We start from the raw sequence: 26405 nt of genomic DNA, 5'->3' as shown, positions 1-26405 counted from the left end.
ATTTACCTGATAATTAAGACTACTAGAAGAAATCTAATAAAATGTCTTCTTTGCCTACCCTACTACTAACTCAGTTGCTTCCATTTTTAACAGGCTAAGAAAGAGTACAAATCTCTCTCTTGAATTTGTCAAAACATTTAAGAACAAGATCTGAATGTAATGTTCCAAAGATTAGATGAAAAAAATACAGTCATAAATTGTAATGAAACATTTTTAGAAACTGTTAGCAGAAGTGACAAAGTTGATGAGCTTCCATTGTTTGCAAAGCAGAACTAGGCCAAGAGGGAACATGGTGGAGCCATACAGACTGTACTGGTTAGCTTTATAACCTTGTATAACCTCTGAGTATCACTTTCCTTTTGTATAAGGATAAGAGTTTGGATTAGATTTAAAGTCTCTAAATTCCTTTCTTTCTAGAACATTCTTCAATTGTGTTTTGTCCAAAAGGATTTGATTCTGGCCAGCCTTCAGGAAATTAGGACACCATAGTTTTAATGTGATTGTTCTCTTTCCTCTGGATCCAACATCACCATCACCACCACCACCATCATCATCACCCCTGTGTCCCTCCTGTTTCTCCTACTCTCATCACCACAGACACAGTAGCTAGATCTCTTCTTTAAATATTCTGAAGAAAAAGGAGAAAATGGAGAGGGTCTTGTACTAAATGTAATCATTTAGTAGGTTAGTGGTGTAGTAGTAGTGAAGCTGCTCAGTCATGTCCAACTCTTTGCGACCCCATGGACTGTAGCCCACCAGGCTCCTTGGTCCATGGGATTTTCCAGGCATGAATACTGGATTGGGTTACCATTTCCTTCTCCAGGGGATCTTCCCGACCCAGGGATCGAACCCAGGTCTCCTGCATTTTAGGCAGACGCTTTGCTGTCTGAGCTACCAGGGTTAGTACAGTGACTAAATTCTGGATCCTAAACAAAAATTTCCAGAAGGGCTTTGGAGGGAAGTAGGATGCGGTGTATGGGGAAGGCTTCATTATGCTTGAGCTTGATTTTAGTTAATACTTCTTAAATTGAGTACAAGTCTAGAAAGAGGGAAGTTTGAGCATGATCATTTTGAATCCATGGGCATAATCCACTGTTAATAGCTTGGCCTCATGGTCTGTTTATTAAATCAGAGTTTGCAAACACAGATGTCTACAGGGGAGAGCTAACAAGCTAAACAGATATGGGTGAGATCTGTGGAGAACTGGAGACTGCAGTGTGTCCTCTTAGAAACAATTTAATTATAAAAACAACCATGCTTCTGCCTGTTTGAGCAACAGGCCTCCAGTTTGTAATCACTATAATGGCAGAGTACTGTCCTATCTCTCGGGATTACTTGTAGGTAGAATTATTTCTTAAAACTGTCAAGGTTTGGGCTTCTGCTTCTGGAAAGATGGAGCAGATGTACTTTTTCTTATTTTGCACTCTCAGTATAAATAAATACCCTGGACATGATCTATAAGATAAACAAAAGAATGCCCTGAAAGGTAGAGAGAAGGAGGTAGACTGCTTAGGGACCTCAGGACCCAAGGAACAATGGGGTGGTAATGTCCCTGTTTTTTTTTTGTTTTTAACCACATATGTCTCAGACTTGTTGCCGAAGAAGCCAGCAACCCAGAAATGCCAATGGGTGCCGACAACAAAAGCATAGTCTCTCTCTCCAAAGGACAGGAAGGGGGCAGCCGAGTAAAAAGAAAACTTTTAGACACTAACCACTGTGCTCCAGCCAAACACCATAGAAAAAGCTGCAGCCCCACACCCACCAGAAAGGCCAAGTGGGGAGTCTAGATTCCACCCTCACCAGGCTGCAACGAGGCACACCAAGCATGGCAGCTATGGTGTTGGGAGGCCTGGTGGACAGTCAGGGTTTTTAGCACCACCCATCAGCTGGGAAGCCACACCCCCACTGTGGTCGGTGCTATCAGTCATATGTGCTCCTGCCACTCCCAGCAGGGCAGGTATCAGCAGAAGCCTAACTGGACCCTGGAACTCTCACTCCGACCCAGAAATAACTAGGAGACCCCTGGCCTTTGATGTCAGTGGGGACTGAGAGGGGAAACTGAACTTGTACCCCAACCCACCTGTAATGAGGCACTGCTCCCCACCCCCCTCCTGCTTGAGCAGTGGCAGAGAAACAGCTACAACAAAAGGGTTAGGTAAGACCCACACTTTTATACGGAGAAGGCAATGGCACCCCACTCTAGTACTCTTGCCTGGAAAATCCCATGGACGGGGGAGCCTGGTGGGCTGCAGTCCATGGGGTCACGAAGAGTCAGACACGACTGAGCGACTTCACTTTCACTTTTCACTTTCATGCATTGGAGAAGGAAATGGCAACCCACTCCAGTGTTCTTGCCTGGAGAATCCCAGGGACGGGGGAGCCTGATGGGCTGCCGTCTATGGGGCTGCACAGTGTCAGACATGACTGAAGCGACTTAGCAGCAGCAGCAGCAACACTCTTAATAATATTCAAAATGCTCAGGTTTCCATTGAAAATCACTTATAATACCAAGAGCCAGAAAGATCTCAAACTGAATGAAGAGAATCAGTAGATGCCAAAACCAAGATGACAGATTTTAGAATTCTGTGAAAAAGATTTTAAAGAAGCCATCATAAAATTGCTTCAATAAACAATTACAGGTATGTTTGACACAATAAAAACATAGAAAGTGAGAGACAAAAAATAGGAAAGTTTCAGCAAGGAATATGAGATAAGAACCAAGTGGAAAATTTAAAACTGAAAAATACAATAATGAAAAAACAACCCCCCAAAAAACACACACAAAAAAAGAAAGAAAAACACTAAACCCTCAGTGGATTGGTTCAACAGCAGAATAGAGAGGGCAGAGAAAAGAATTGAATGAATCTTGAGGGAATTACACAGAATAAAATTGCCACTCCCAAAAGGTCACATGCTGTATGATTTCATTTGTGTAGTGGAAGTGTGTTAGCAGCTCAGTCATGTCCGACTCTGCAACTCCATGGACTGTAGCCGGCCAGGCTCCTTTGTTCATGGAATTCTCCAGGCAAGAATACTGGAGTGGGTTTCCATTCCCTTCTCCAGGGGTTCTTCCCGACCCAGGGATCGAACCTGGCTCTCCTGCATTGCAGGTGGATTCTTTACCATCCAAGATTTCAGGGAAGCCCTTCATTTGTGTAACAGTCTTCAAATGACAAAGTTATAGAAATGTAGAACAGATTATTGGTTGCTGGGGCCTGAGAAGGGGAAGGGCTGGGAGGGAATGTGGCCTTCCAGGAGTGGATGTGGCCACAAAAGAGCAATGTTAGGTGATGAGGAAATTGTTCTGCATCTTGGCTGTGTCAGTGTCAGGGCCCTGGTTCTGGTATTGTTCTCTGTAGTTTTATAATATACAACTAAAATTTGGTGACATGGTACATGGAATCTCTCTTAATCTTACAACTGCTTATGAATCAGCAGTTATCTCAAAATTAGAAATTAAATTTTTAAAAGATCAAGATTTTTATAGACTGCTGAATGACTCTATATTGCATGTAGAATAAATTTTGATTAATATTTCCAACAAGTCATGATATATCAGAAGTATTATTTAAATGAAGCATATAATTATGCAAATAAAAATGTTAGAATGTTTTTACTCCACTATTACAGTCTTTTCGTGGAAAGAAACCCTTAGAGGCATAGGCACAAAGATAACACATTTATTAAAAAACTGATATTTGACTTAGAATCATATGGTTTATCAAAAAGGTCATAAAATTTGGAGTCAGGGCACTTTGCCTTGAGTCCCACCCTGTACCTGACTAGCTGCTCAACAAGTTACTTTATCTTGCTGAGCCTCAAGTGTTCTCATCTGTAAAGTGGATGTTATAGCAGAGGCTTAATGTATTAAAAAGGGCATGATATGTGTGAAATGCATGCAGTGCTCATTTACGGTGTGCTATTACTCTATGAAAATGTATATGATATGTAAAAATGAGTACAAGAAGAATGTATTATAATTGCTGAACACAGGTCCACTTCCAAAAATGTGATGTGAGTACCTAATGTGCACAGGGGCTGGGCTGCATGGAATTCATAATAGAGGAAAGAGACTCAAAAAAAGTACAGTACAAGTTAAACTGTGGTCAGTGTTGCAATAGACAAGGAAACAAGGTGTGGTGGGAGGAGCCAGACAGGCAGAACAGGGCATTCTGGGCATGAGCCTTGAGGCCCTTGGTCAGCCAACTCAGAAAGGGAACAGGTTTAGGTGGGGCTGTGTAGAGATGAAGAGCATCATACTGACAACAGTCAGCTTAGGTTGGAATCCCCACCCACTTAGAACACTTGTGACACCAGATGTGTGGGTTTGTTCCCACACTGGCAAATTCTCCCACGCCAGATGAGTATTCTACAATTCAATTCGGTTGTGATACTCACCGGAGTTAGTGCAGACCCCATAGGTTAAGGGCTCAGTCCACAAAACTTCTCACTTCAGTTTTCTAGTTTCAGGTAGTGGGTTCCCAGGTTACCTGGAACTTCTGCTTGGCTTGGCTACAAATTGGGGGGCGCCCACAACTCCCTCCCTGAGTTCGGTCATTTGCTAGAACAACTGACAGAACCCAGGTAAACAGGTTTACCAGTTCCTTATAGGATAAATGATGTAAAAAATGATACAGCTTGTGCAGCTGCCTGAGGTCTTGAGGGCCATCAGCGCTGGTTGCAGGATTTGACTTCTGAGCTGTGCTTTAACCATTGTGCTGATTGCTGCCCCCCACCCCCACACCGAGTTTTCTGAACTCTTCCAAGGAAGCTCCTAGGGTTTGGGGACTGGACAGGACCTCACAGCCATTTGTAGACTCCTCTCCTTTTGTACGTGTAGAAACTGAGGCTGGGTGCGGGCACACAGAGAGAGGCTCCAGGCCTCCTGACTTCAAACCACTGGTCTCTACCTTTGATCAGAATCACATTCACATGTAAGGCCCAGGGATGCTGCTTGTAGTGCTGTTTTTTAGTTATCAATTGTTACTATCTCTTTATAGACAAAACATTACAAAATTAAGTGCAGTCTCAGAGCAAATGTGAAAATAAACATGCTGGAGTAGAGGTTTGGAGGGAGCAAGGAGAAGCGAGGGAAGAGGTCATACTGTTGCTTTCTTCACCCACCCTGGAGGGAGTTAAGAGGGAGTGGAGGTACACTGGATGGCTTTAGTTCCTGTGCATTAATTACACCGAACCACACTGAGGTGGTATAGCAGACTATCTGGGTATAAGTACTTGCTCTACACCTTGAACTTGGCCAGATTACTTAACTGTTCCTTGGGTTTCTCATCAGAAAATGGGGCCCATGATAGTTTTTATCTCACAAGGTTGTTCCGAGAATAAAATGTTAGTACGTACAAGGTTCCTAAAAGAATGGCTGCCACTGAAAAATCATTTCATGATTTTTTTTTAATGATGCAGCTGCTGCAGAAGGACAATAAAAGGACTAGAAATTACAATTTCAATCAGCAGATTGGGAAGAGGGAGGGAGTAGTGTGAGAAAACATGTTTCCTCATCTAGCTAGGTTACTAGCTACTGTTTGAAACTAACAAGTCAAGAAGTAGTGGTATCATTTACACATTATACAATGAAACTTTCCAAACTCTTCCACGATTTTATAATTTATGTTCAGTTTTTGTCATCATTTAAAAATTCTGGTAATATGATTTATGTTATAGTCGGATAATATACAAATGTATATAGATCTTAAGTTGCATGCCAACTCTCTACCTAAAAAATGTTCTTACCTTCAAGGAAATTTTTATGATTTATATAGCAAAGCAAATTTGGAACTTAACTTACACACATACACACATGAAACTATTACCTTTTATGAATTTTCACCTTATATAATGATTTTAATAAAAAATTCATATATGTTCTGGGAACGTGCTAGTCACAATGCTCACTTTATCTCGTAAGTCATGATACTCCCTATCCCTATATCTCATTGAAATAAATAATACCTCAGTCTTTTAGACATTTGTGCCTCATCACTGAACTCCTCTGTTGTTTCTAATTATAAATACTAAAACTTTAAGTATTAAGTAATACATCATTTTCATGGTATGCTGTGTATGTATGTGTGAAATGTACTGCTGGAATTTAATGCAATTTTAGTTATGCTTCTGAAATAGATGAATAAATATTAACTAAGTGAAAAAAGAAGTAGTGATGTAACCGTATTTATGGTTATGGAGGCATAATTTTAAAAATTCTCATTAAATGTGGTTATCACTGACAAATGAAGCTGGGGAGGGGAACCTCTCTATTTTGACTTTTTATTACCATGGATGTCCCATTTTGAGTTTTTTCAAAATTAACATAAGCGTGTATATTATGTATTTTGTACTAACTTTTCTGTTGTGATTAACAAATGATAAATGTCACATATTTAAAGTATACAGATTGATGAGTTTTTGATAGGTGCCCCCTTGTGGCACTATCACCACAATTAAGATAAACATATTCATCACCACCACCTCCTCAAAAAAAGGGGCAGATTTCAGCTTCTTAGCCTAAATAGTCTATATTTAGGAATTTCTGGGCTTTAATTCCCTTTGAGCTATAACATCCCTTAGTTCCGACACCTTTTTTACTTCAAAGAGTATTTTCTTTTAATAGCGATACAATGATGTTTTTTGAAGTATGTCCTCATATTCACGTGATCCTCTTATCTATCCTGAGTAAAACCTGTGAAGCTAATAAGAACCTCCAGTGATTTTTTTTTTTTTTATGATGTTTTCCGTAGAACCTCTGGCATTCTATTGTATTTAATGATGATCGGATTTCAGAGTCGAGAGTGGGGAACAGATGATTCAAGCCTTCCTCAGACTGTTAGCACTGTTCGCTTTTCAAAAGTTCCATTGGTTCTCTGGGCCGTTTCCCGAATGCTCCTGCTGCACGTTTCCATGTGCAGCAATCGGGGCTGGGCTAACATGAGAGAGGCAACTTCTACCTCTGGGGTGGCCACATCAGGGGGTTTAATTCTGGAGTCCCAAGTGCAAATTGGAAATAGAATTCCTATAGAAACCAGATTAAGATTGTGCTTAACTAGGCTTTGTGATCCCATTAACACTGTGGCTGAGCTGTGCTCCGCGCCAGCTGTGGACGCTTTTGTGGTTTCTTGGTTCGGTTTTGTTTTGTTTCTGTGGGCTGGTTTGGGAGCAGAACCACCTTTTTATATCATTGTTTCTATGGGGAAAATGTGTTCAGTATTCCAAACAAACACACAAATGAACTTTTCAAACACAGCCTGTTCACACTGTCTTGTAATAGCCCTTGACAGAAGGGGTTTGTGTTTAAAATAATGTAGTTTGTCTTAGGCTAAGGGCGATAAGTTTCTCCAAATCATAGACTTGCCTGCAAATTACAAGACAAATGTGTTAGGATTGATTGGATATTGAATGAAACTTAGAGGGCAAACATGTTAGCATCGACCTGCTGGGTTTTATTTGGAGTATTACGATGTTTCTTAGAGCATGGGCTGGCGAACTTAACAGCATCTTTCACAGGTCAATAGTGATGTGTCCATGATGATGATGTTCTGTGTTTTAACTGACAGGTTTTCAGGAGGCCTGATATAAGGGTAAGGATATTTGGTTTTCAGCACATGGCCTCCGCCTTGTGTGTCTCTGTGCTTTATCGGACACTTAGTCTATTTAGTATTCTTTGCCTTCTCACTGGTTTTATGAGTCACTCAGATCAATTCGCTCTGCTGTGTCATAGCTTTCAGTGTTCACTAGAAATGCTTTATTTGTTATGATGTTTTCATATGCGAAAAAGCCAATGTGTGTGAGGGCAGGATGCTAAAATTTGTTTCCACTGTGCAATACTGACTTTTGTTGTGTTACAGGAATTCTGACCAAGTGGGTATTCATGGCATGGGGTTTATAAGTCTAGGCCTATAGAGTCCTGTTCATTTAACCTTGTTCATCACATAATTCATGCTAGAGTATTTATTAACAAGAAAAACAACAAAGTGGTCAGTTGTCCATCCTGAGTAGGCAATCTAAGATTTCAAGTCTTGATTACAAGATCAAGTAAGATTTCATGTTTGCATGCTGAATCCCAAAAGCAGAAGTGCTAATCTTGAAGATGAATTTAGCAAAATCAGCCCCATTTAGTATTTCTTAAAATACAGACGTAGCTGTTATAGCTAGTGGATTATAGTTTATATTTTCTTCATGATTTTCCTTCCCTTTATTTCAGAATATTCATAAAGCAAGACAAAGATTGGTAATGTGCATGCATTTAAACCTGAGTATCAGATGTTGAAAATTAACCTTGTTCCATTAAATGAAAACAATGTGGATTTTGACAGAATCATTTAGTGACTTTGGTTTTAAACTTTTAAAAATAAGCAGGTTAAATCAAATTCTTGGATTCTAGTTGGTTTATCTTTGTTTAATTTTGTTTTCACCATGTTTTCTTTTGCTCATGGGAATCATTTTCTTTCATTGATTCACATTGTTAACTACTAGTGTTTGGCTTTACACTTGCATGGACTTTGAAATGCTATGTGGGTTTTTTTTTTTTTTTTTTTTTTTGGGTTGTTGTTTGGTCATTCATTCTTCTATTTTTAAAAGTTTTATCAAAGAATGATTCCATTTTCTTTGTATTAAAAAAATGGAAATTTCAAAAAACTGGCTGTGTTTAACAATTTGTCCTGCTCTGAAGGGTAGCAGTACCAACTGTGTACTAAATTCAACCTGATGATAAAGTATAAAAATATTTTAAGTAGCTATTTTATTTTACTGACAAAAATGAAAGGTGGGGAAGAGTAAATTCTTTTAAAGCTTTGCTACTTATTCACTGATTGCCTTTTAAAGAAATATAGTCCTTGGGATCAAAGTTTCTTGAAGGAAAAATATATTGATGCTAAATTTTAATATTTTCAGCCTCGGAGACTTGATATAACTTTTAAAAGGGGTTATAATTTTGTCATCTTCAATATTCATGCTCATTATACCACAGGCTAAACTAAAAGTCCAAGTTTTTAGGGTTTCAAAAACTCATTCTATAAAGAAATTAAAAATAGTAATACATGTAAAGGGATTGGAAAATTTAGATAAAGATATGTGATATTTTAGCTATTTTTTGAAGCACGTTGATACTGTAATTAGAAAGATTTAATATGATTTTGAGTCATAAATCACAGTATTTAATTAGCAATAAGCAATAAGTAACAGAGAATTTGTATGTATCTGCATATGTATGACCCCAGCATGTGATATGCACATGTGCATGTGTGGAAATGTTAATTCCAGTGGCATTGACCTCTGGGCAACATAATAGTTCCTTTTAAAAACACATGTCTACGAACCGCCTTTGGATTTTGGCTGGATTTTGGTCGCTGCCTGGTCTCTGTGGTCTGTTTTCTTTTTTATGAGCATGTTATGCATCTGTGATTTTGATTCTTTGCTGTACGCTGCAGTATTGCTTGATTTTAAAAAGACAGTACATTCTGTGTAACCCATGATGTTTGTTGCTTTTCATTTTACACCCCAACACAAACACAGAGTAGATACTCCATTTTAGGCTGAGGATGCTATAGATGGCCTCCACGTTCTTTCCTTAACTCCAAGGGGGAAAATGTTGGGATTTGCAAAACCATGAAAGGTGTGTTACATGCTTACTGTCTCTTTAAGAAAGAACTTCTGTCCTTTCACCTGTCTGTTTGCACGTGTTTCTCTCCCCCCGCCCCCCTTTGCCTTTTCTTGTCCATGCACCTGGTGCTGTGCAGGAGATTCAGGAAGAACACAATGGCTACCCTTCTGAAGCTGAAGCTGATCAGGTGGCAAGTTGTACATGTTCATCTGTTTGTAGTTACAGACCGTGCATTTAGAAGCCATTTCATACTAGATTTCTAGGCAACCAGCAAATGCTTTTTCCACTACAGTAGCACTCTCCTGTCCAAGTTTGGTAGATTCCATTATGACATTATTTGCAAAAATTGGTTTATCCAACATTTTGTCAACCAGAAATTTGTTCATCTCTGCCTCTCAGTTTTCCCAAGTAGATTTACTGATGGGAATAATGAGCCTCAGTCACAACACAATTCTGTAGCGCCTTCACAAAGACTTAGAGCGGCAGATGCACACACTCAGGGTGCTCCTCAAGGGTGCAGACTTTGCTTTATTCAAATTTGCAAGGTCTGTACCCAGCACAGCACCTGGCATGCTGTAGGTGTTTATGGAATGAGTTCCATGTATTTTGTAGAAGAAAAAAAAAATCATTCATCGAGGTTTCTTCAGTACTTACTCTTTGCTCACTACCTCTGGACTCTGGAGAGATTTAATGTAGCAGAGCTTTTCCCAAAGCTTATGTAGAAACTGAGTATATGAAACCTCTAAAGGAGCTGCTCCAGGGAAGCATGGCAAACTCCCAGTGCTCAGCTGTCCCTTTGCCCAGCCCACCCTCCTTTGGTGACCCTGGAAGTACCTTGCAGAGGCCCATTTGAAAACCACTGCTTTCGGCAGTCAGCTGTTACAGAAACTATCCACCCAGCAGCCTGGGTTCAAGAGGAGAAAGCAGTGGAGAGCCAGCAAGTTGGTGACCTTCTGGGTCACCAGCAGAGGTCTGGGCTAAGATCATCAGAGAGAATTCCTCAACCGGGCAACACTTGGAGCAGAGGCCCCAAGAGGGCTGGGTGTATTCACGAGACATATTTTATCCATAAGAACATTCCTCTTTGATGATGTACATGGGTTGGATAAATCAAGGGTCAAATCATGTCCTGTGCAACTTGGAAGTTGCAGTCAAAGCTTAATATAGCACAAGTGTGCGTCCTATCTCCTAACACCGGCTTTTTAGAGGGAATCTACTGTCCTCGCAAAACAATGAGGCTTTAAGATCCATTCTCCTCTCGAATTCCTATGCTAAAGCTGAATGTCTTTTCCTGTACACAGTGAACTTTTTATAGGGAGATCTGAAGCAGTGGGATCAATGATTTGTTTTATTCTGATAGTTGCCTTTTCATCATGTACAAAGCATGTCCCAGATTTAACTATTTTTAGTGAGAGGTTTGTCTCTATCCCATCAACACGTTTCATGCCTCATATAAATGCACGAATATTTCACGCCAGATTTAACGTGACTGTTAGAAGAGAAACCTTTGATCCCTAGCCTCTATCTTGAGAGTCTTGTACATTCTCAAAATGGTCCAGTCACTGCTGCCTCCCATCAACGGCATCTTATTAGTTAGTCCTGGGTTGAGGACTTGAAAGTGTGTGAAGTGACTTGCTATAAAGTGAATCAGACTTTCCCCCACCTCTTCCAAATTCAGATGATTAGAACAGCTTGCTTTAGTAAATATATTTAAAAATAACCTATTCCCGTTTATTTTTGAATATCAGTTAACGATTTTAAGTCTATATGATAATATTTAGCCATTAAAATAAGCTTTAAAAGTGTAACATTTGAAGTTATTTAAAACTTGAATATTGATTAAAATAGCTTTCTCACTTTGTAACTATATTATAAAATCAGTCACTAGGTTAGGCAATAAATTAAAGAAAGCAGACTTTCAAAATAAGGCTTCTGTGAAGATTGGTGATTTTTAGTGTTTCTAAAACTGGACATTGAAAAGTATAAATATTGGTTTATGCTTTATTGTGTCAAAGCTGTATTTCCAAAACAGGTATGAGTATAAATGTATCCACAAACATTCTCTGTGTCCCCTTTAACAGTTTTCTGCATCCCTAAAAATGTTGGTTGAGAAGTGTCTTAAAAACCAATCTGGACTAAAAGTTTAAACTGAGTAAAATTGCTTGGAGGTGATGATGAACACTAGGAGGAGGAGGAACTGTGTCATTTTGTGCCCTCCCCAAACAAATATCATTTGATCAACATTTAGCATTGAATTCGCTCTTTATATTTTGACATTTTCCCTTCTATTTTATAAAATTGGATGAACCTACTATATATAGTGTTTCTAAGTGTACCTTTAAGACCCTTTATAAAATATATTGAAGTATTCTTATAACTTGGAGAAGGAAATGGCAGTCCACTCCAGTACTATTGCCTGGAAAATCCCATGGACAGAGGAGCCTGGTAGGCTACAGTCTATGGGGTCGCAAAGAGTCGGACACGACTGAGCGACTTCACTTACTTATTCTTATAACTGTGAAAAATAATTATTTTGAATTTTCAATAATTTTGACTAGAATTATAAAAGATACCAGTTTTAGTATTTTGCTTCATAAAATTATGTTGAAAACTTAGGACTATCTACTCTGTTTTCTGCCCAACACTAGTGGCCTCCTGATGTTAACAGGTACTTTTTGGAGAAAGCAGCCCCTGATGGACGAGGTAGGGGAAATGCAGCATACTCTAGCGCCCTCTGGCGGATTCGGCCTGCATTAACATGCTAAAGATTTGTCTCACTAAAAAAAAAAAAAAAAAAGAACCCAGCTAAACTTGTTTCCTTTAACCCAGCATTTCCCAAACTTTCCCAAATAAGTCCTGTTCGCATCTCTTGGGAATTTAGTGCTCTATGAAACACAGCTTGGGAACTGCTGGGGTTTTGAACACCTTACTCTTATTCATGACACATTATGTCAGAGATGCCCGGAGAAAGGGATCAGTTTTCTTGGCAGTATCTGACAAGGTGGCAGTACCTTGGAATAGGCACGAAGTTCAGGCTGTGGTCCCTAGATTTGTAGTTCAAGAACACCATTTTCTCAGCTCCCCTGAGTTATCTGGTGCTATCCAACCAGGCTTGCCAGAGACTGGCTCTATTGGTTCATAGTGCCAATCTGGACATTTAGAAATGTGGGCATATATCCTTTCAGCCATCCAAGACATCCTTTTCCTGGTGATATTGTAACAGGAAGCCTGAGACCTCTTTAGGAATTTGCTCGGTAAGCGTGGAATCAGCAGTGTGAACTGACTGGGGAAGAAAAGCCTGATGAACAACACAGCCTGCTCCACAGGAGTGGATGAAATGCTCTTGTCTGCCAGATGAGGGCGCACTCTCGTGGCCTGTATACACACTGACAAGCATGCTCGCCTGTCCTCCTCCTGCGGGTTGTGCAGCTGCAGGAAGCTGGGTTGGAGTAGGGAAGCTTTCTTATTTTATAAAATAAGGCTTTATAAAGTAGGGCTTTCCTTAGTAATAGGCCCTTCCTGCTTTCTTAAATTAGACTTTGGGGTTTTCCACACACTCTCATAGCTGAGCCATTTCTACAGCTGCTTAAGCATCTGCATCTAATGATTTTATTTGTACTAGTTTCACACTCAGAAGGTAACCTTTTTTGACCTTACTTCCAAATTCTGGAGGCACCTTGTAATAGCTGTCTGTGTAGTGATTACAGTATCTATCTGTCATGTCAAACCATCTCTGTATTAATGCTTTCTAACTGTGAATTTTAAGTATGTGTAACAATTTGTTCGACTATGCAGCATGGTGTCCTGTGATGCAGAGCTTTGAAATTGTCTTGTAAGGGGAGGGGGGCATACATTTTGCACGCTTCTGTAGCCTCGTAGCAAGAGCACAGAGCACTACCATTCTTCCCAGGTCTACAGATGGAAAGGGAGATTTACTCATGTTTGGTTTCTTGCCAGGCTCTAAGGGATGGAAATAAGCTGGCACAGATGGAAGAAGCGCCACTTTTACCAGGAGAATCAATCAAGGCCATTGGTAAGTTTAACGAGTACATTTTGCTCATGGAGATCCGTAAAATGACATGGCACATTACTCGTAAGCACAGGTGATGTATGTGCTGGAGATCAGCCAGATCCATTTAATTTGGGGACAAATGGATGAGACCTTGTCCTTCTTCATGTCATCATGACCCTAAGAGACAAGGGACTATAGAGGATCCCTTGAAGCTCCAAGCGAGCCTTGGGTGGCAGTACCAACTTTGCCCCATGAACTGAGGCAGGTGAGACTCTCACGGTGATGTCAGTTTGATGATTTGTTGGAAGCCTTCACTAGAAGGAAAAGGTCCTGAGGGATGATCCACATCATACTTTCAATGGCAATTTAGAGAACTTGGCAAAGAAATTTTTGTGGCTTTTAAGAGTCCAGAAAGTACAATTTTAGTGCGGGAAAAGGGCATGTGCGCCCACCATGGATTATAAGGGCAGAGGCCTGCAGTGGATGGCTAGGCATTTCAGCTGGCAGTCCACTGTGCCAGGCTGGGTGGGAGGGCAGCCAGCTGGGACCACTTCACCTCACGATTGCCAGGGTTAGGGTTGACAGCCTGGTTTGTGAGGCTCGGTGTCGCCTTCTTCCCTCCTGGCTCCCTCCCAAAGGCACGTGCCCAGTCCTGGAGCATGGTCATGTTGTGTTTGAGTAGCTGGGCTCTCCTGCCAGGACCTTCACACACATTATTCCTCTGTGATAGCCTACTCTTGGCTCTGGGCTCTGTTCATCCCAACCTGAGTTTTGAAACAGTTTCTCTCTTGGGCTTCAGGAACTTCATCCACTCCTGGTGTTCCACCAGCCTCTCTGGCTTTTCCTCCTCTGGGAGCGTTTCTAGCCCTGCATCTGTGTTGTTTTGGGAATGATGGGACTAAAATGCAGAGCTAATTCTGTTATGCCTCTCCTTCTACTCCAGACAATCAGACTACACAGATTTAAAGTGAATGTGAAGAGTTTTGACACGTTTATACACCTGGGAAAGCACCATCACAGTCAAGATAATGAACATACTTATTACCTCCCAGAAGTTTCCTTAGGGCCCTTTATCATCCCTCTCACCCATGCCTTCTTCCCCTTTCCCAAGCTCTAGAGGGTTGTTGATATTTTCTAGAGTTTTATAGAAATGGCATCATTGAGTATGTCTTTATGTCTGCTTATCCCATTCTGCTTAATTATTGTGATATTCACCCATATTGTGAGTGCTGTGGTCAGCAGTCATTCCTTTTCATTGCTGAGTCGTATTCCATTGTGTGGATACATCACAGCGTGCTCATCCATTCACCTATTGACAGACACTTGGGTTGTTTCTGTTGTTTGGCTATTACAAATAATACTGCCATGAACTCTGATGAACAGGTCATCTCTGGCCTCGTGTCCCATCGTCCTCATGCACCCTTGGACCCAGCCACACTAACCTCTGGCAACTTGTTGACCTCTTCTCCCTTCCCCTTCCCCAGCCTCCCTGCTGAATTAAGTCATTCCTTTACTGAGCTCTTATCACATCAAGTCCACATGGTTCTGATAGCATTTATCAGGCTCTGTGGTGATTTTCTGTGTAGTATCCCTCAGGGGTTAGTTACCTGGTGAGTAGTAAGGAATCTTGTCATTTATACCTAGAATCCCAACAATAGGAGCCACTCAGTACATAATGAGTTTTATAAAAGTTTAATATAAGTATTTTGAGAATTTGGCTGAATGACAGCTTTAGTGCTGTTATTTATCCCCTTGGATTCATCAGTAACTGTGTCCATTCTTGAGCTTTCAGTGGAATGGCACTTTTAGTGGAATAGCACTTTGGGAACATTGGGAAGATGTGATATCTTTGTGACTGGTGTGAGCTTCCCAACGTTCATAGGAGTCATATGTGTTGTTGATTTTGATATAAAGGATGTTGATATTGATATAAACATTAAGAAATATGGAAGCTAATGAAGAATTTGAAGCAAAGAACTCTTTCCCCACTTCATTGACGTGGTTTTGGTTTTTGCCATCTGTAAAGCAGTTTTTTTGGAGATGCTTCGGGGGACAGTGTTTAGCTTTAGTTAGTTTTAATTAGTAGTGATTTATGAAATGTAGCCCAGGATCTTCAGAGTTTAATTAATATGTTTTTGAATGTGATTAATTTATCACTCAGGGAAAATGTGAACTATTTGGAAAGAAATGACAAAGTAACTTATTGTGAGGCTCTTTACTTAAAACCTCATTAAGTAGCAAATCAGACTTTTGTTTTAAAAATGGAATTTTGTTAGAAGATTATCCATCTATGCCTTTGTTTAAAGTAATGAAAAAATTTTAATTCCTAGAAAACTAGAATCACGCATTTGTGGAAACTCATGTTAAGATTTATTGAAACACAAGCCAATGGCATTAGATGCTATTTTGGGTTTTTTCTTTCAGTGAAAGATGTCATGTATATCTGCCCATTTGTGGGAGCAGTGACTGGCACCCTGACAGTGACGGACTTTAAGATGTACTTCAAGAATGTAGAAAGAGTGAGTATTTAAAAATCAGTTTTATTTTTTACAATGCTGCAGAAGAAAGCACATAATAAAGAAGATAGTAAAAAGTATCCTGAAATCCTACCACTCTGAGAGAAACTGAGAGTCAGTTTTAAAATGTGCCCATTTTAAGATGTGCAAGCAGATTTTGTATGTTGAAAAAAAAAAGGCCATTAAAGTAACACTTTCACGGGGGTGGGGGGTGGGGTTTAATTATACTCTTGACATCTACATCACCAAGCAGGTGATAAACCAGACCTTGGTGTCTTAGCCAGAACCAAGAGGAAAATCAAAGTAATGAGCAAACATGTTTTTAGCCAGTGAAGACTTGAATTGGAAAACTCTGTTGACTGACACTGATTGGCATTCATGTTCATCTGTGAACCCAGGACCCACATTTCGTCCTCGAAGTCCCCCTGGGAGTGATCAGCAGAGTTGAGAAGATTGGAGCACAAAGCCATGGAGACAACTCTTGTGGCATAGAGATTGTGTGCAAGGTACAGTGCAGACAGAGAGAAACTGAGATGGGGCGGCCAGATGGAACATCCTTGGGCTCTTGAATAGTAAGAATAATTTGGACGTTAGTTGCTCAGATGTCTTCGGGACACAAACCTCTTCAACCTTTCATCAACCAATTCAGACCATTATATAAGCTGTTGAAGTAAACTGCTTCTTTTCTGTTGAAGTGTTCCAATTAACATGGACCTGTAACCTAGGTGGTGACATGATTTGTTACATTTCAGAGAAATCAAGTGGAAAGCAGAGATCAGTATTTTTTTTGCAATTTGTCATTATAAGACTAGTTTTCAGTCAGAGACTTCCTAAAGGGACAGTGGGCATGTGTGTGCTCAGTTGCTCAGTCATGTCCTATTCTTTGCGACCCCATGGACTGTATCCTGCCAGGCTCCTCTGTCCATGGGGTTTTCCAGGCAACAATACTGGAATGGGTTGCCAGTTCCTCCTCCAGGGGATCTTCCTGACCCAGGGACCAAACCCGCATCTCCTGTGTCTCCTTCATTGGCAGGTGGATTCTTTACTACTGAGCTACCCAAGAATGCCTAAAGGGACAACAATATTCATAAATTCTGTGATTAAAAACACAGTTGAGGTTCTTGTTGGAATTTGCACCTGAGCCATACTTAATTTTTATTTTGTCCTTTTCCTCCAATGGATTAAGTAAAATTTGTGTGACAGCTTTGATGAGGACTAATCATTAAAGATGAACATGAATTTGAGCCAACTCTGGGTGATGGAGGACAGAGGAGCCTGGCATGCTGCAGTCCATGGGGTTGCAAAGAGTAGGATACAACTGAGCAAATAAGAAACATCTTAACTGATACTCTATTCCAATGACTTTGCCTTGTGGAATACAGTTCACTAACAACCTCACCTAAAATACCAGGCAAGAGATCCTGCCTGCAGCACCATCCAGGTCCCTTCCCAGTTTGGGGTTTGGGTTAGATTCCTGCCAGTCTGTCTGCCTCCATCATATCTCTGAATGAAGCTCTTGCTGGTTGGCCCTAGACTGCAGTTGAACCCGTGTTTTCAAATAAGCCTTTACTATGCTGGCTCGGAAATCTGCTGGCTTCGTAGCATCCCTCGAGCAACACGTGGCTGTCCTCTCCTCGGGTCCATGGCGGCAATCCTAATTCTCCAGGATTCTCCGCAGGCAGAGCAGTGGGAATCCTTTACAGAACTTAAAGCCGAGGGTGGGGTGGGTGAGTCAATTCTGTAATTGTGGAACAGGTCATTTCCCTACTCAGAACTCTTCAGTAGCTGCCCGTTACTCTTGGGCTAGAGGGAAAACACGGAGACCCCATGGTGTGAGCAGGCTTGCTTTCCTTGGCAGCTGCCACTCCAGCCCGCCTCCCCTTGTTCTTGCCATTCCATTCCTATAGTTGCTCCCACCCGCCTTGGACCCCGCCAACCCTTGCCATACTCAGACTCCTGGGGCTTCACACATGCTCTGTCTTTGCTGGCAATGCCTTTGCCTCTGAGCTGCTGCTGCTGCTAAGTCGCTTCAGTTGTGTCCGACTCTGTGTGACCCCATAGACAGCAGCCCACCAGGCTCCCCCGTCCCTGGGATTCTCCAGGCAGGAACACTGGAGTGGGTTGCCATTTCCTTCTCCAATGCATGAAAGTGAAAAGGGAAAGTGAAGTTGCTCAGTCGTGTCCGACTCTTCGCGACTCCATGGACTGCAACCCACCAGGCTCCTCCATCCATGGGATTTTCCAGGCAAGAGTACTGGAGTGGGGTGCCATCGCCTTCTCCCTCTGAGCTGAGCAATCCTAAATAGTAAGTCAGCTCAGTCAGCAACTGGGGAGCACGTGTGTAGCCAGAGTAGCTTAGCGGGAGGGCACAGCAGGAAGTTATGTCACTTAGGCAGGTGTCCTGTAGCTGCTTTCCTACGATATTTGTGTGTGTGTGTATGTGTGGTCAAGGTGAACCTTTGTGAAAAGCAGTTTTTTTTTTTTTTTTTGAAAAGCAGTTTTAAAATGTTCTTCAGTGTAGAATTGCCAGGACCATGCTTAAACAGGTGATATGCAATTCAAAAAGTACAAAAACTATGTAGCAAAAAGTGTTTCTCTCCAGCCACCCTGATCCACTCTACAGGCACCCACTGGCACCAGTTTCCATAGATGGCCTCTGCACACAAGCCTGTGTCTGAAAATGTGAATGGTCGCGTGTTACATTCATTGTTCTGCACCTTTCTTACCCCCCTCAACTATTATCTTGGAATTCCTTGCTAGCGGTACCTAATGAGCCACTTCTTGTTTTCATTAGCTCTGTTGTGTGCCGTCAGTGGTACTGTAGTTCACTGACCCAGCCCTTATTTATTGATGGGCATTTAGGTTATTTCCATTCTTTCACTGTTATAAATAATACCACAGCAATACCTTCCTCACTTCCCCAATTGCTTTTGCTTTAATTTGTTTGTGGTCATATTTATTTTTGAATTCTGTGTAAGATTAAAGAATGAGATTCTTGTGTTTTAACAAAGAGTGTAGGCTTAGAAAGGTCAGGGGGTAGTGCTCAAGGCAGTCCTGGGAAGACATTGTACCCTTTGAGCCACCTTGTCGGCCTTTCTTCTGACAACTTCCACTTGGTCTTCAGGCTGACAGGTTGTGCGGCAGGGGGCTTTCAGATACTCATCTTGAGAAGCAACATTGTAATTTCTGTAAGGAAGTCACTGAGAGCCACCATCTCTACATGACACAGAATCCTTGCTCTGAGTTCAGAGGAGAAACCTCTGTTGCATTTCTATTTGATGGATGGTGCGAATTCCATAATTGACTCTTTGAGCAGCTTAAGCCAGAACTGAGTTTACGGCACACCTTTAGCACACAAGGGCACACCACTTGATGTACCACTTTTATGTACTAACCTTACTCCTGGTTCCATCTGATGAGTTTTCCCCCCTAACACCTCCCCTTTGTTCCATTTTCCTCAATTTATTATCTTGTTGGAGGTGTTTTGTGAATTGCCTTTTGTTAGTTGGAGTAAAATGGAGTCCAGTCACCACTCGGTGTCCACCAGGGACTAGTTACAGGACACCCCCTCGTCAGCAAATACCAACATCTGGAGACATGAATGCCCAAATGTAAAATGGCATCATATTTGTATACAGTCTCTGCACATCCTCCTGTGTACTTTAGATCATCTCTACATCATTTTAAATACCTAGTGCTATGTGAGTGCTATGTAAATAGTTGCTTGACAAGTTGTGTGTTTTGGAACTTTTTTCCCCAATGTTTTTAATCCATGCTTGGGTGAATTTGCGGGTATGGAGTGTGCAGATATGGAGGGCCAACTACGTTTTGTGAGAAATGAATAAAAATATTTTGTCTCTTCATACCATGGGGTCTACCTCATAGGTACTCAATACATGTTGAATAAATGAGTTTTGCTAATTGTTTGACAGGATATGAGGAACTTGCGACTTGCTTATAAACAGGAAGAACAGAGTAAACTCGGGATATTTGAAAACCTCAACAAACATGCATTTCCTCTTTCCAATGGGCAAGTAAGTACATGGAAATAACCTTCTTTTTGTGTGGGTCTGAATGCCTTCGTGGCAGTCTAAAAATGTCATGTTTAGTTATTCTTTCTTCCAGAGGTTTCCTTTATCTGTTTTCTCTCTGTTGGTAACTAACATTGAGTACTTAAAATGTGTCAGTTCTGTGTAATGATGAAGAAAACTTCAAATTTGTTGTTTTACAAAATTTTATAGATTAAAGTAGGACTCAATACATTCAGCTCATAACTGAATGAAAAGCTTTAGTAGTGTGCCTGTGACAGTGCAAAGATGCTGACATGTCTATTTTGTGCTTTTGTATCCAGACACTCTTTGCCTTCAACTATAAAGAAAAATTTCCAGTGAATGGATGGAAAGTTTATGATCCAGTATCTGAATATAAAAGACAGGTAAAGTGTGATGCTTATCAATTGGAAAAGAATAGGTTGAGCATATTTTTACTAAAAGGGTAGAAATGTAGTGCAGAAGGAACCTTTTGCAACAAGTTGTCCATGGGTGTAACTCACCTAGTCTGTCGGTTCTTCAGCTCTGGATGCCCATTCTCCTTGCACCACACCTTCAGCTGTGCCACTGTTTGTTCTTCGTTTTTTCAGAGGGCAAATGGAGTACCAGGATGAGGGGGAGGGGTTACAAAGAAACCAGCCAGATGGTTTTTATTAGATATTCTGATAGTAAGTTGATTAGTAAGGATAAAGCAATGGCTTAAATTAGATTATGAGTATAAGACATGGCTATGTCAGTCCAATGGCATTTCTCTACCTAGAAGGTCTTTAGTGCATTGTTAGTTTGAAGATATTCCAATGAGACATTATTTTCATGACATTTACTCTTGGTCTGCACCTTAGTTTTGGTACAGTGACTTTATATTCCTTTAGACATTTTAAAGAAGTTTCTGTTTCTCTAAAGGACTTCTGTGGGTACTTTTAAAGAACACTGTGCTCACTTGTTATAAAAAATATGACAAGAAATACATAGGACTGGAATTCAAGTATATAATTTGCATGTTTTAGTATGTTTAGAAATCATGCTTCATTAGATTTTTTAAAAAATGAATTAGGTAGGCAATGGCTTATATAAAATAAATGTATATTTAATCTTTTAAGCAGTAATGAAAAATGAATTACAAATGGATTTTACTAGAAAATAATTGGATGTGGTTCATGCTTAGTACTTTTTGAAAGTGTAAAAATATGGTCCCCACACACACCACCAACTTTCCTCTGACACCTTGCAGGGCTTGCCAAATGAAAGTTGGAAAATGTCCAAAGTAAACAGTAATTATGAGCTCTGTGACACCTACCCTGCCATCATTGTTGTGCCAACTAGTGTAAAAGATGATGATCTTTCAAAAGTAGCAGCATTTCGAGCAAAAGGTAGAATCCCGGTAAGTAATAAACAATGTTATTTAGATATGAACATATACTGTATTTGGTCTAATATGGGGAAAAGCAAGTTAGAAAAAAATCTCATGAAGAAAATGGAAAGTAGAAAAAGAAGTCTATAAACCTGAACATATCTTTGATTCTCAAGAACTATCTATATAAGCATTTTGTCTGCCTGCTATGACCCCACCTGCCATGAGTTCATGTTACTAAGTACCAGGGTAACTTCAGTCATGCTTTCAAAACATGGTATATAGATAGCAGAGGGCTAAGCTTGCCAGTGTGCTGACAGTTTGTGTCACTGGTGTCACTGAGTCATCCTGGAGAAAATACATTCTGTCTTAGATACTGAGGGGAAGGCTATACCTGTACTGGGAGGGCCACCATTGCAGAAAGAAATAGTAGCCAACAGGGGGTGAAGTATTTTAAAAGATTTGTTGGTATACAAAAAACCCTGCACATGTTTAGTGGATCCAGTTTGGTATGTTTGGATATATGTGTACACTGGGGATACATATTAGGGAGGGAACCACAGTTAGGGAGGGAGTGCATATCTTGAGTCTTGCATGTGCCATCTGGTTGACCCCAAGTATCTGGTTGACCCCAAGTATCTTGGTCACTAGGTTTGGGGACATAGCTTTAGATTTTATAAGAGACTGTTTACTTTGTCCTCATCTGGCCACGTATGCCATTGTTGAGATCCAAGTGTTAATTGCCCAATCGTGTCTGACTCTTTGTGACCCCATGGACTATAGCCCACTGGGCTCCTCTGTCCATTGGATTCTCCAGGCAAGAATACTAGAGTGGGTTGCCATGCCCTTCTCCAGGGGATCTTCCCAACTCAGGGATCAAAGCTGGTTCTCTTGCATTGCAGGCAGATTGTTTACCATCTGAGTCACAGCTGAGATTCAAAGGTGTTTTTAAATGAGGAGACAAAATCAGTCGATCAAATAGAAATGGGCTTGGTGTTAGTCATGGTTTGACTTATGCCGGGGTCCAGCCCTGGCTGATCCAGGGAGTTCGAAGCAGGGACGGCATCGGCGAGGATCAGGAAACAATAGCTTCAATTAGATATTAATTAGAGATATAAAGAGTAATAGAATGAGGATAGCTCAGTAGGAAAATTCAGTGGAGAAAAGAGGCTGAGTAGCTTGGTTTATGCGGGAGACCAATAAAACTTCAAGACAAGAAGCTTGCACCACTTACATAGGCCGCAGGCGTCCTTCCGCTCTCCTGAAGGCGAGGAGACACTGAGGCCTCCCAGGTCAGATCTTAGAAGCCCAGGCATAATTAGTAAGCATGGCGGGTTCCGCGCTCCAGATGGAGACTCAGCCAGAGTTTGAGAGAAAGAGAGACATGGGGAGACCAGTCTTTTGAGGAACTGATCCCAATTCTTTATTTTCCATGGTCTACTTTTATACACTGAGATGTTATGCAAAAGTCACGTGGGGTCAGCAGTCCTGACTTTTATCAAAGTCAGGTGCTTCATACAAATGTATACAGAGGTCTTAGGGGTGTTACATCATCTTCTGGCCAGGGGGCCTGCTGACAATTTATGACCCTCTCCTTGTGACAGCGGTCAGTCAACCAGGACACTTATTTCTCCAGGGGTGATTATTCTTAAAACAGACGCCACCCAAATAAAGTTACATTCCTATAGGGTGAGGGTGTAGTGGGTTTTAGTTAAGGAAAGAATTTACTTAGCCTAAGGTCTAACGTGATTAATATCAAAGGTTAATACTTATTTCTATATATTCATTAATGTGTGTAAGGGCAGGGGATATGGAGACTTAGCAACAAACATTGGCTCAACAAATGAAAAACCCTTCACCAATACAATTTCTAATCAGCCCACTATACTTATACTAATGGTTTTCTAACTTTTCTAAGGAACCTGTTTTTAGAAGGTTTAAAGCATTTCGTGCCTCTCTTGGTTGGGAGGCTGTGAGCAATCACATGTGGCCGGACAAGCCTGTTAGGCAGGCTAGAGAACCTTCAGAGGAGATTGTAGGTTAAAACACTCTTGTCACACCCAGGAGTTTTTATTAACTGGAGCTCTAAGTTAACTCCTTCTCCGAAAGAGGTGGTGGGGGACAGCCCCCCATAAAGTCAGAGGTGTAGATGAGAGCACAAAGTAGTAAAGTAGGCAGGCTCTGGTTATGGGGGTAGATGCTCGAGGATTTCCAGGGGGACTCCTGAGGCTCGATCCCGCCTTTGCATATGTCGAGCCTCCTTCCTCATGACCTTTGCCATGGGCGGAGTGCCTCCCGCTGGCTCCCCGCAGACTTAGTTTCTGTTTTTCTTAGAATCCTAGAATTTTAAAGGCAAAGGAAATTTTTTAGAGCTCACTTAGTCAGACTCCTTTCAGTGTAACCCAAACATTGAGTCTCATGGCTACTTTCACAGTGTCTTCAGGCTGAACTGTCCCTTTTGACAAAAATACTAAAAAAAGCAGGTGTGCTTAAGAACTTGGTGGCTCAGTGCTAAAGAATCTGCCTGCCAATGCAGGAGACTCAGGAGACCTGGGTTCTATCCCTGGGTTGGGAAGATCCCCTAGAGAAGAAAATGGCAACTCACTCGAATATTCTTTCCTGGAGAACTCCATGGACAGAGGAGCCTGGAGGGCTACAGTTCATGGAGTCGCAAAGAGTCAGACATGACTGAGAAACTGAGCATACACACAGGTACATTAGAGCACATCTTGGTTTCCGTACTAATACTTGTTGCTTTCAAACACTAGGTGTTGTCATGGATTCATCCAGAAAGTCAGGCAACAATTACCCGTTGCAGCCAGCCGCTTGTGGGTCCCAATGATAAGCGCTGCAAGGAAGATGAGAAGTACCTGCAAACAATAATGGATGCTAATGCACAGGCTCACAAACTCATCATCTTTGATGCCCGGCAAAACAGCGTCGCCGACACAAACAAGGTACTGCACAAGCTCTTCCTGTGAGCTGTTTCTAAAGCTTCATGCTGTTCAGATAGCCCCGTGAAGGTGGACTCCTGTGGAGCCGCCCACAGCGGGCCTCCTAGATCTCCAGCCCTCATAAACCTGGTCTTCTCATTGCCCCTCCACAATCCTGTCTGCTGACCCAGAAAGTAAAGACCCATAAAGAGAATGATCACCTAGAGAATCTAGTAAGCGTTTTAGTGAAAGGATTGTGAGGCCCATGGAAGTCCCTTTAACCTTTGATTACTTGACCAATTCATATCTGGCCTGAAGCTCTGTACGAATGGAGTCAGCTGTGTGAAACAAGGCACCCAGCTCCGTCCTAGCCCACCAGCTGGCAGGGTGGGGCTGTGCGGCCCAGCCTCCGACGCCCTCTTTCCAATGGAAAGGCTCTGAGTGGAGTCCTTTCTATTTCCCACAGATGACTTGCTGACAGTGCAGTCCTGCTGGCAGGTCTGTGGCAGTCAGAGTCCTGGCCCTTCCATGAGGAATTTCAGATATCGGGATGGTGCGGACAGCCCTTACCATCTCATGTTGTTGTCATTCAGCTACTCAGTCGTGTCTGATTCTTTGCGACCCCATGGACTGCAGCATGCCAGACTTCCCTGTGCTTCACCATCTCCCGGAGCTTGCTCAAACTCATGTCCACTGAGATGGTGATGCCATCCAACCATCTCATCCTCTTTTGTCCCCTTCTCCTCCTGCCTTCAATCTTTCCCAGCGTTAACTCATGCCTACCTGTAAAATGATACTCAGGTAACAAACATGTAATGAGCATGTACTAGGGAGCAGGTGCTGGGGATACTCCAGGGTAGATGAGGCGAGGTGCTCCTTGTAGGTAGAGTTCACTGTTCTGGTGGAGCTTGTGCCACTGGGCCAGGCTTCACAGAGGAGGTGGCATCTGAGGTGGTTTTGGATGATCTGCGGAAAGACACATCTGACATATGCCTGAGCATGTCATTTATGAAAAGGGCAAGAAGGGGAGTGCCTGAGGGCTCCCCTGCTGTGCCCCCCTCAGCAGTGCTTGGAGGTATTTGTTTCTCTTTGCAGCTTGTGCCCCTGCTTTCTTCAGTGATTATTCCATTGTTGCCCATGTCCTCCAAAAAGCCAAGCTCCTGCCTCCCCATCTCACTGTCGGGAGGAGCCCTTCCCAAGACTTCAAAGAGCAAACAAGCCATCAGGTGTCCCCTTAACACGTGTGCTGCTGTGGGCCATACACACAAACTGCCAAGCAGCCCCCACCATGGGCCTTGGGGAAGGGGATGTCCAGCTCACATTGAGGGAGCATAGTGGTCACATGGTTGTTTGTACATGACTGTGAGCAGTCACTGCATCTCTTTAGACCGCAGTCACCTCCTCTGAACTGGGAGTAACAGCATACCTCCTCCCTAGACTGCATATGAAGGTTGTGTGGGTGCCTGTCCCTGAGAACTCATTCAGGTTAACTTCACTACTGAACTTTCAGGTCGTTTTCACTACTGACCCAGAGTGGATGGCTCCATGATCTTGACTCTCATGACATCTCTCGCCCCAGGACCTCTCTCTCTGCAGCCTGGCCAGCTCAGCCTCCTTCCCTGCTTCCTCTCCCTCTTCCCAATTGGCAGATGGCAGCATGCCTCGAACCCAGTCTGGGTCCTCTTTTCTCTTTTGCCCAATCTCCCTGGGCCATCTCCTCCCTTGCCCTGACTCTCAACACTGCCTCTGTGTTGACTTTGCCCTCCAAGTTTCTCTCCTGCCCTGATCCCTACTGAGGTCCAAATGGAATTTCCATCCCATCATCTGGTTGGTATCCCCTTTTGGTTGTCTTCCCAGGCAACAAAACCTAAGCATATCCAGACCAGCCTAAAGAGGCAGGGTAGTGACAACCCTTGGCTTTGCATTCAGTTACA

At 42.0% G+C, this 26405-nt stretch overlaps 1 protein-coding gene across 6 annotated transcripts in view; it reads left to right on the top strand.

Annotated features, from left to right (window-relative positions):
• The window catches only part of MTMR1 (myotubularin related protein 1), a 61624-nt gene that overhangs the window by 9827 nt on the left and 25392 nt on the right, over nucleotides 1-26405 (top strand). For 2 of the 6 annotated variants that reach the window (XM_025276558.3, XM_025276562.3), the window contains exons 3-11: nucleotides 7566-7589; nucleotides 8213-8239; nucleotides 13568-13643; nucleotides 16047-16141; nucleotides 16537-16644; nucleotides 20071-20172; nucleotides 20490-20573; nucleotides 21419-21568; nucleotides 24307-24495. In XM_025276558.3, coding sequence (XP_025132343.2) covers nucleotides 7566-7589; nucleotides 8213-8239; nucleotides 13568-13643; nucleotides 16047-16141; nucleotides 16537-16644; nucleotides 20071-20172; nucleotides 20490-20573; nucleotides 21419-21568; nucleotides 24307-24495 — 855 coding nt within the window. Of the gene's footprint in view, nucleotides 1-7565; nucleotides 7590-8212; nucleotides 8240-9746; nucleotides 9798-13567; nucleotides 13644-16046; nucleotides 16142-16536; nucleotides 16645-20070; nucleotides 20173-20489; nucleotides 20574-21418; nucleotides 21569-24306; nucleotides 24496-26405 lie in introns of all 6 variants that reach the window. The other 4 variants (XM_025276561.3, XM_025276563.3, XM_025276559.3 and 1 more) reach the window with 3 other exon arrangements.

This window comes from Bubalus bubalis, chromosome X (assembly GCF_019923935.1).
Source record: "Bubalus bubalis isolate 160015118507 breed Murrah chromosome X, NDDB_SH_1, whole genome shotgun sequence".
Lineage (NCBI taxonomy): Eukaryota > Metazoa > Chordata > Mammalia > Artiodactyla > Bovidae > Bubalus > Bubalus bubalis.
Note: the sequence above shows the minus strand (reverse complement) of the source record. Positions and strands in the feature narration are given on the sequence as shown.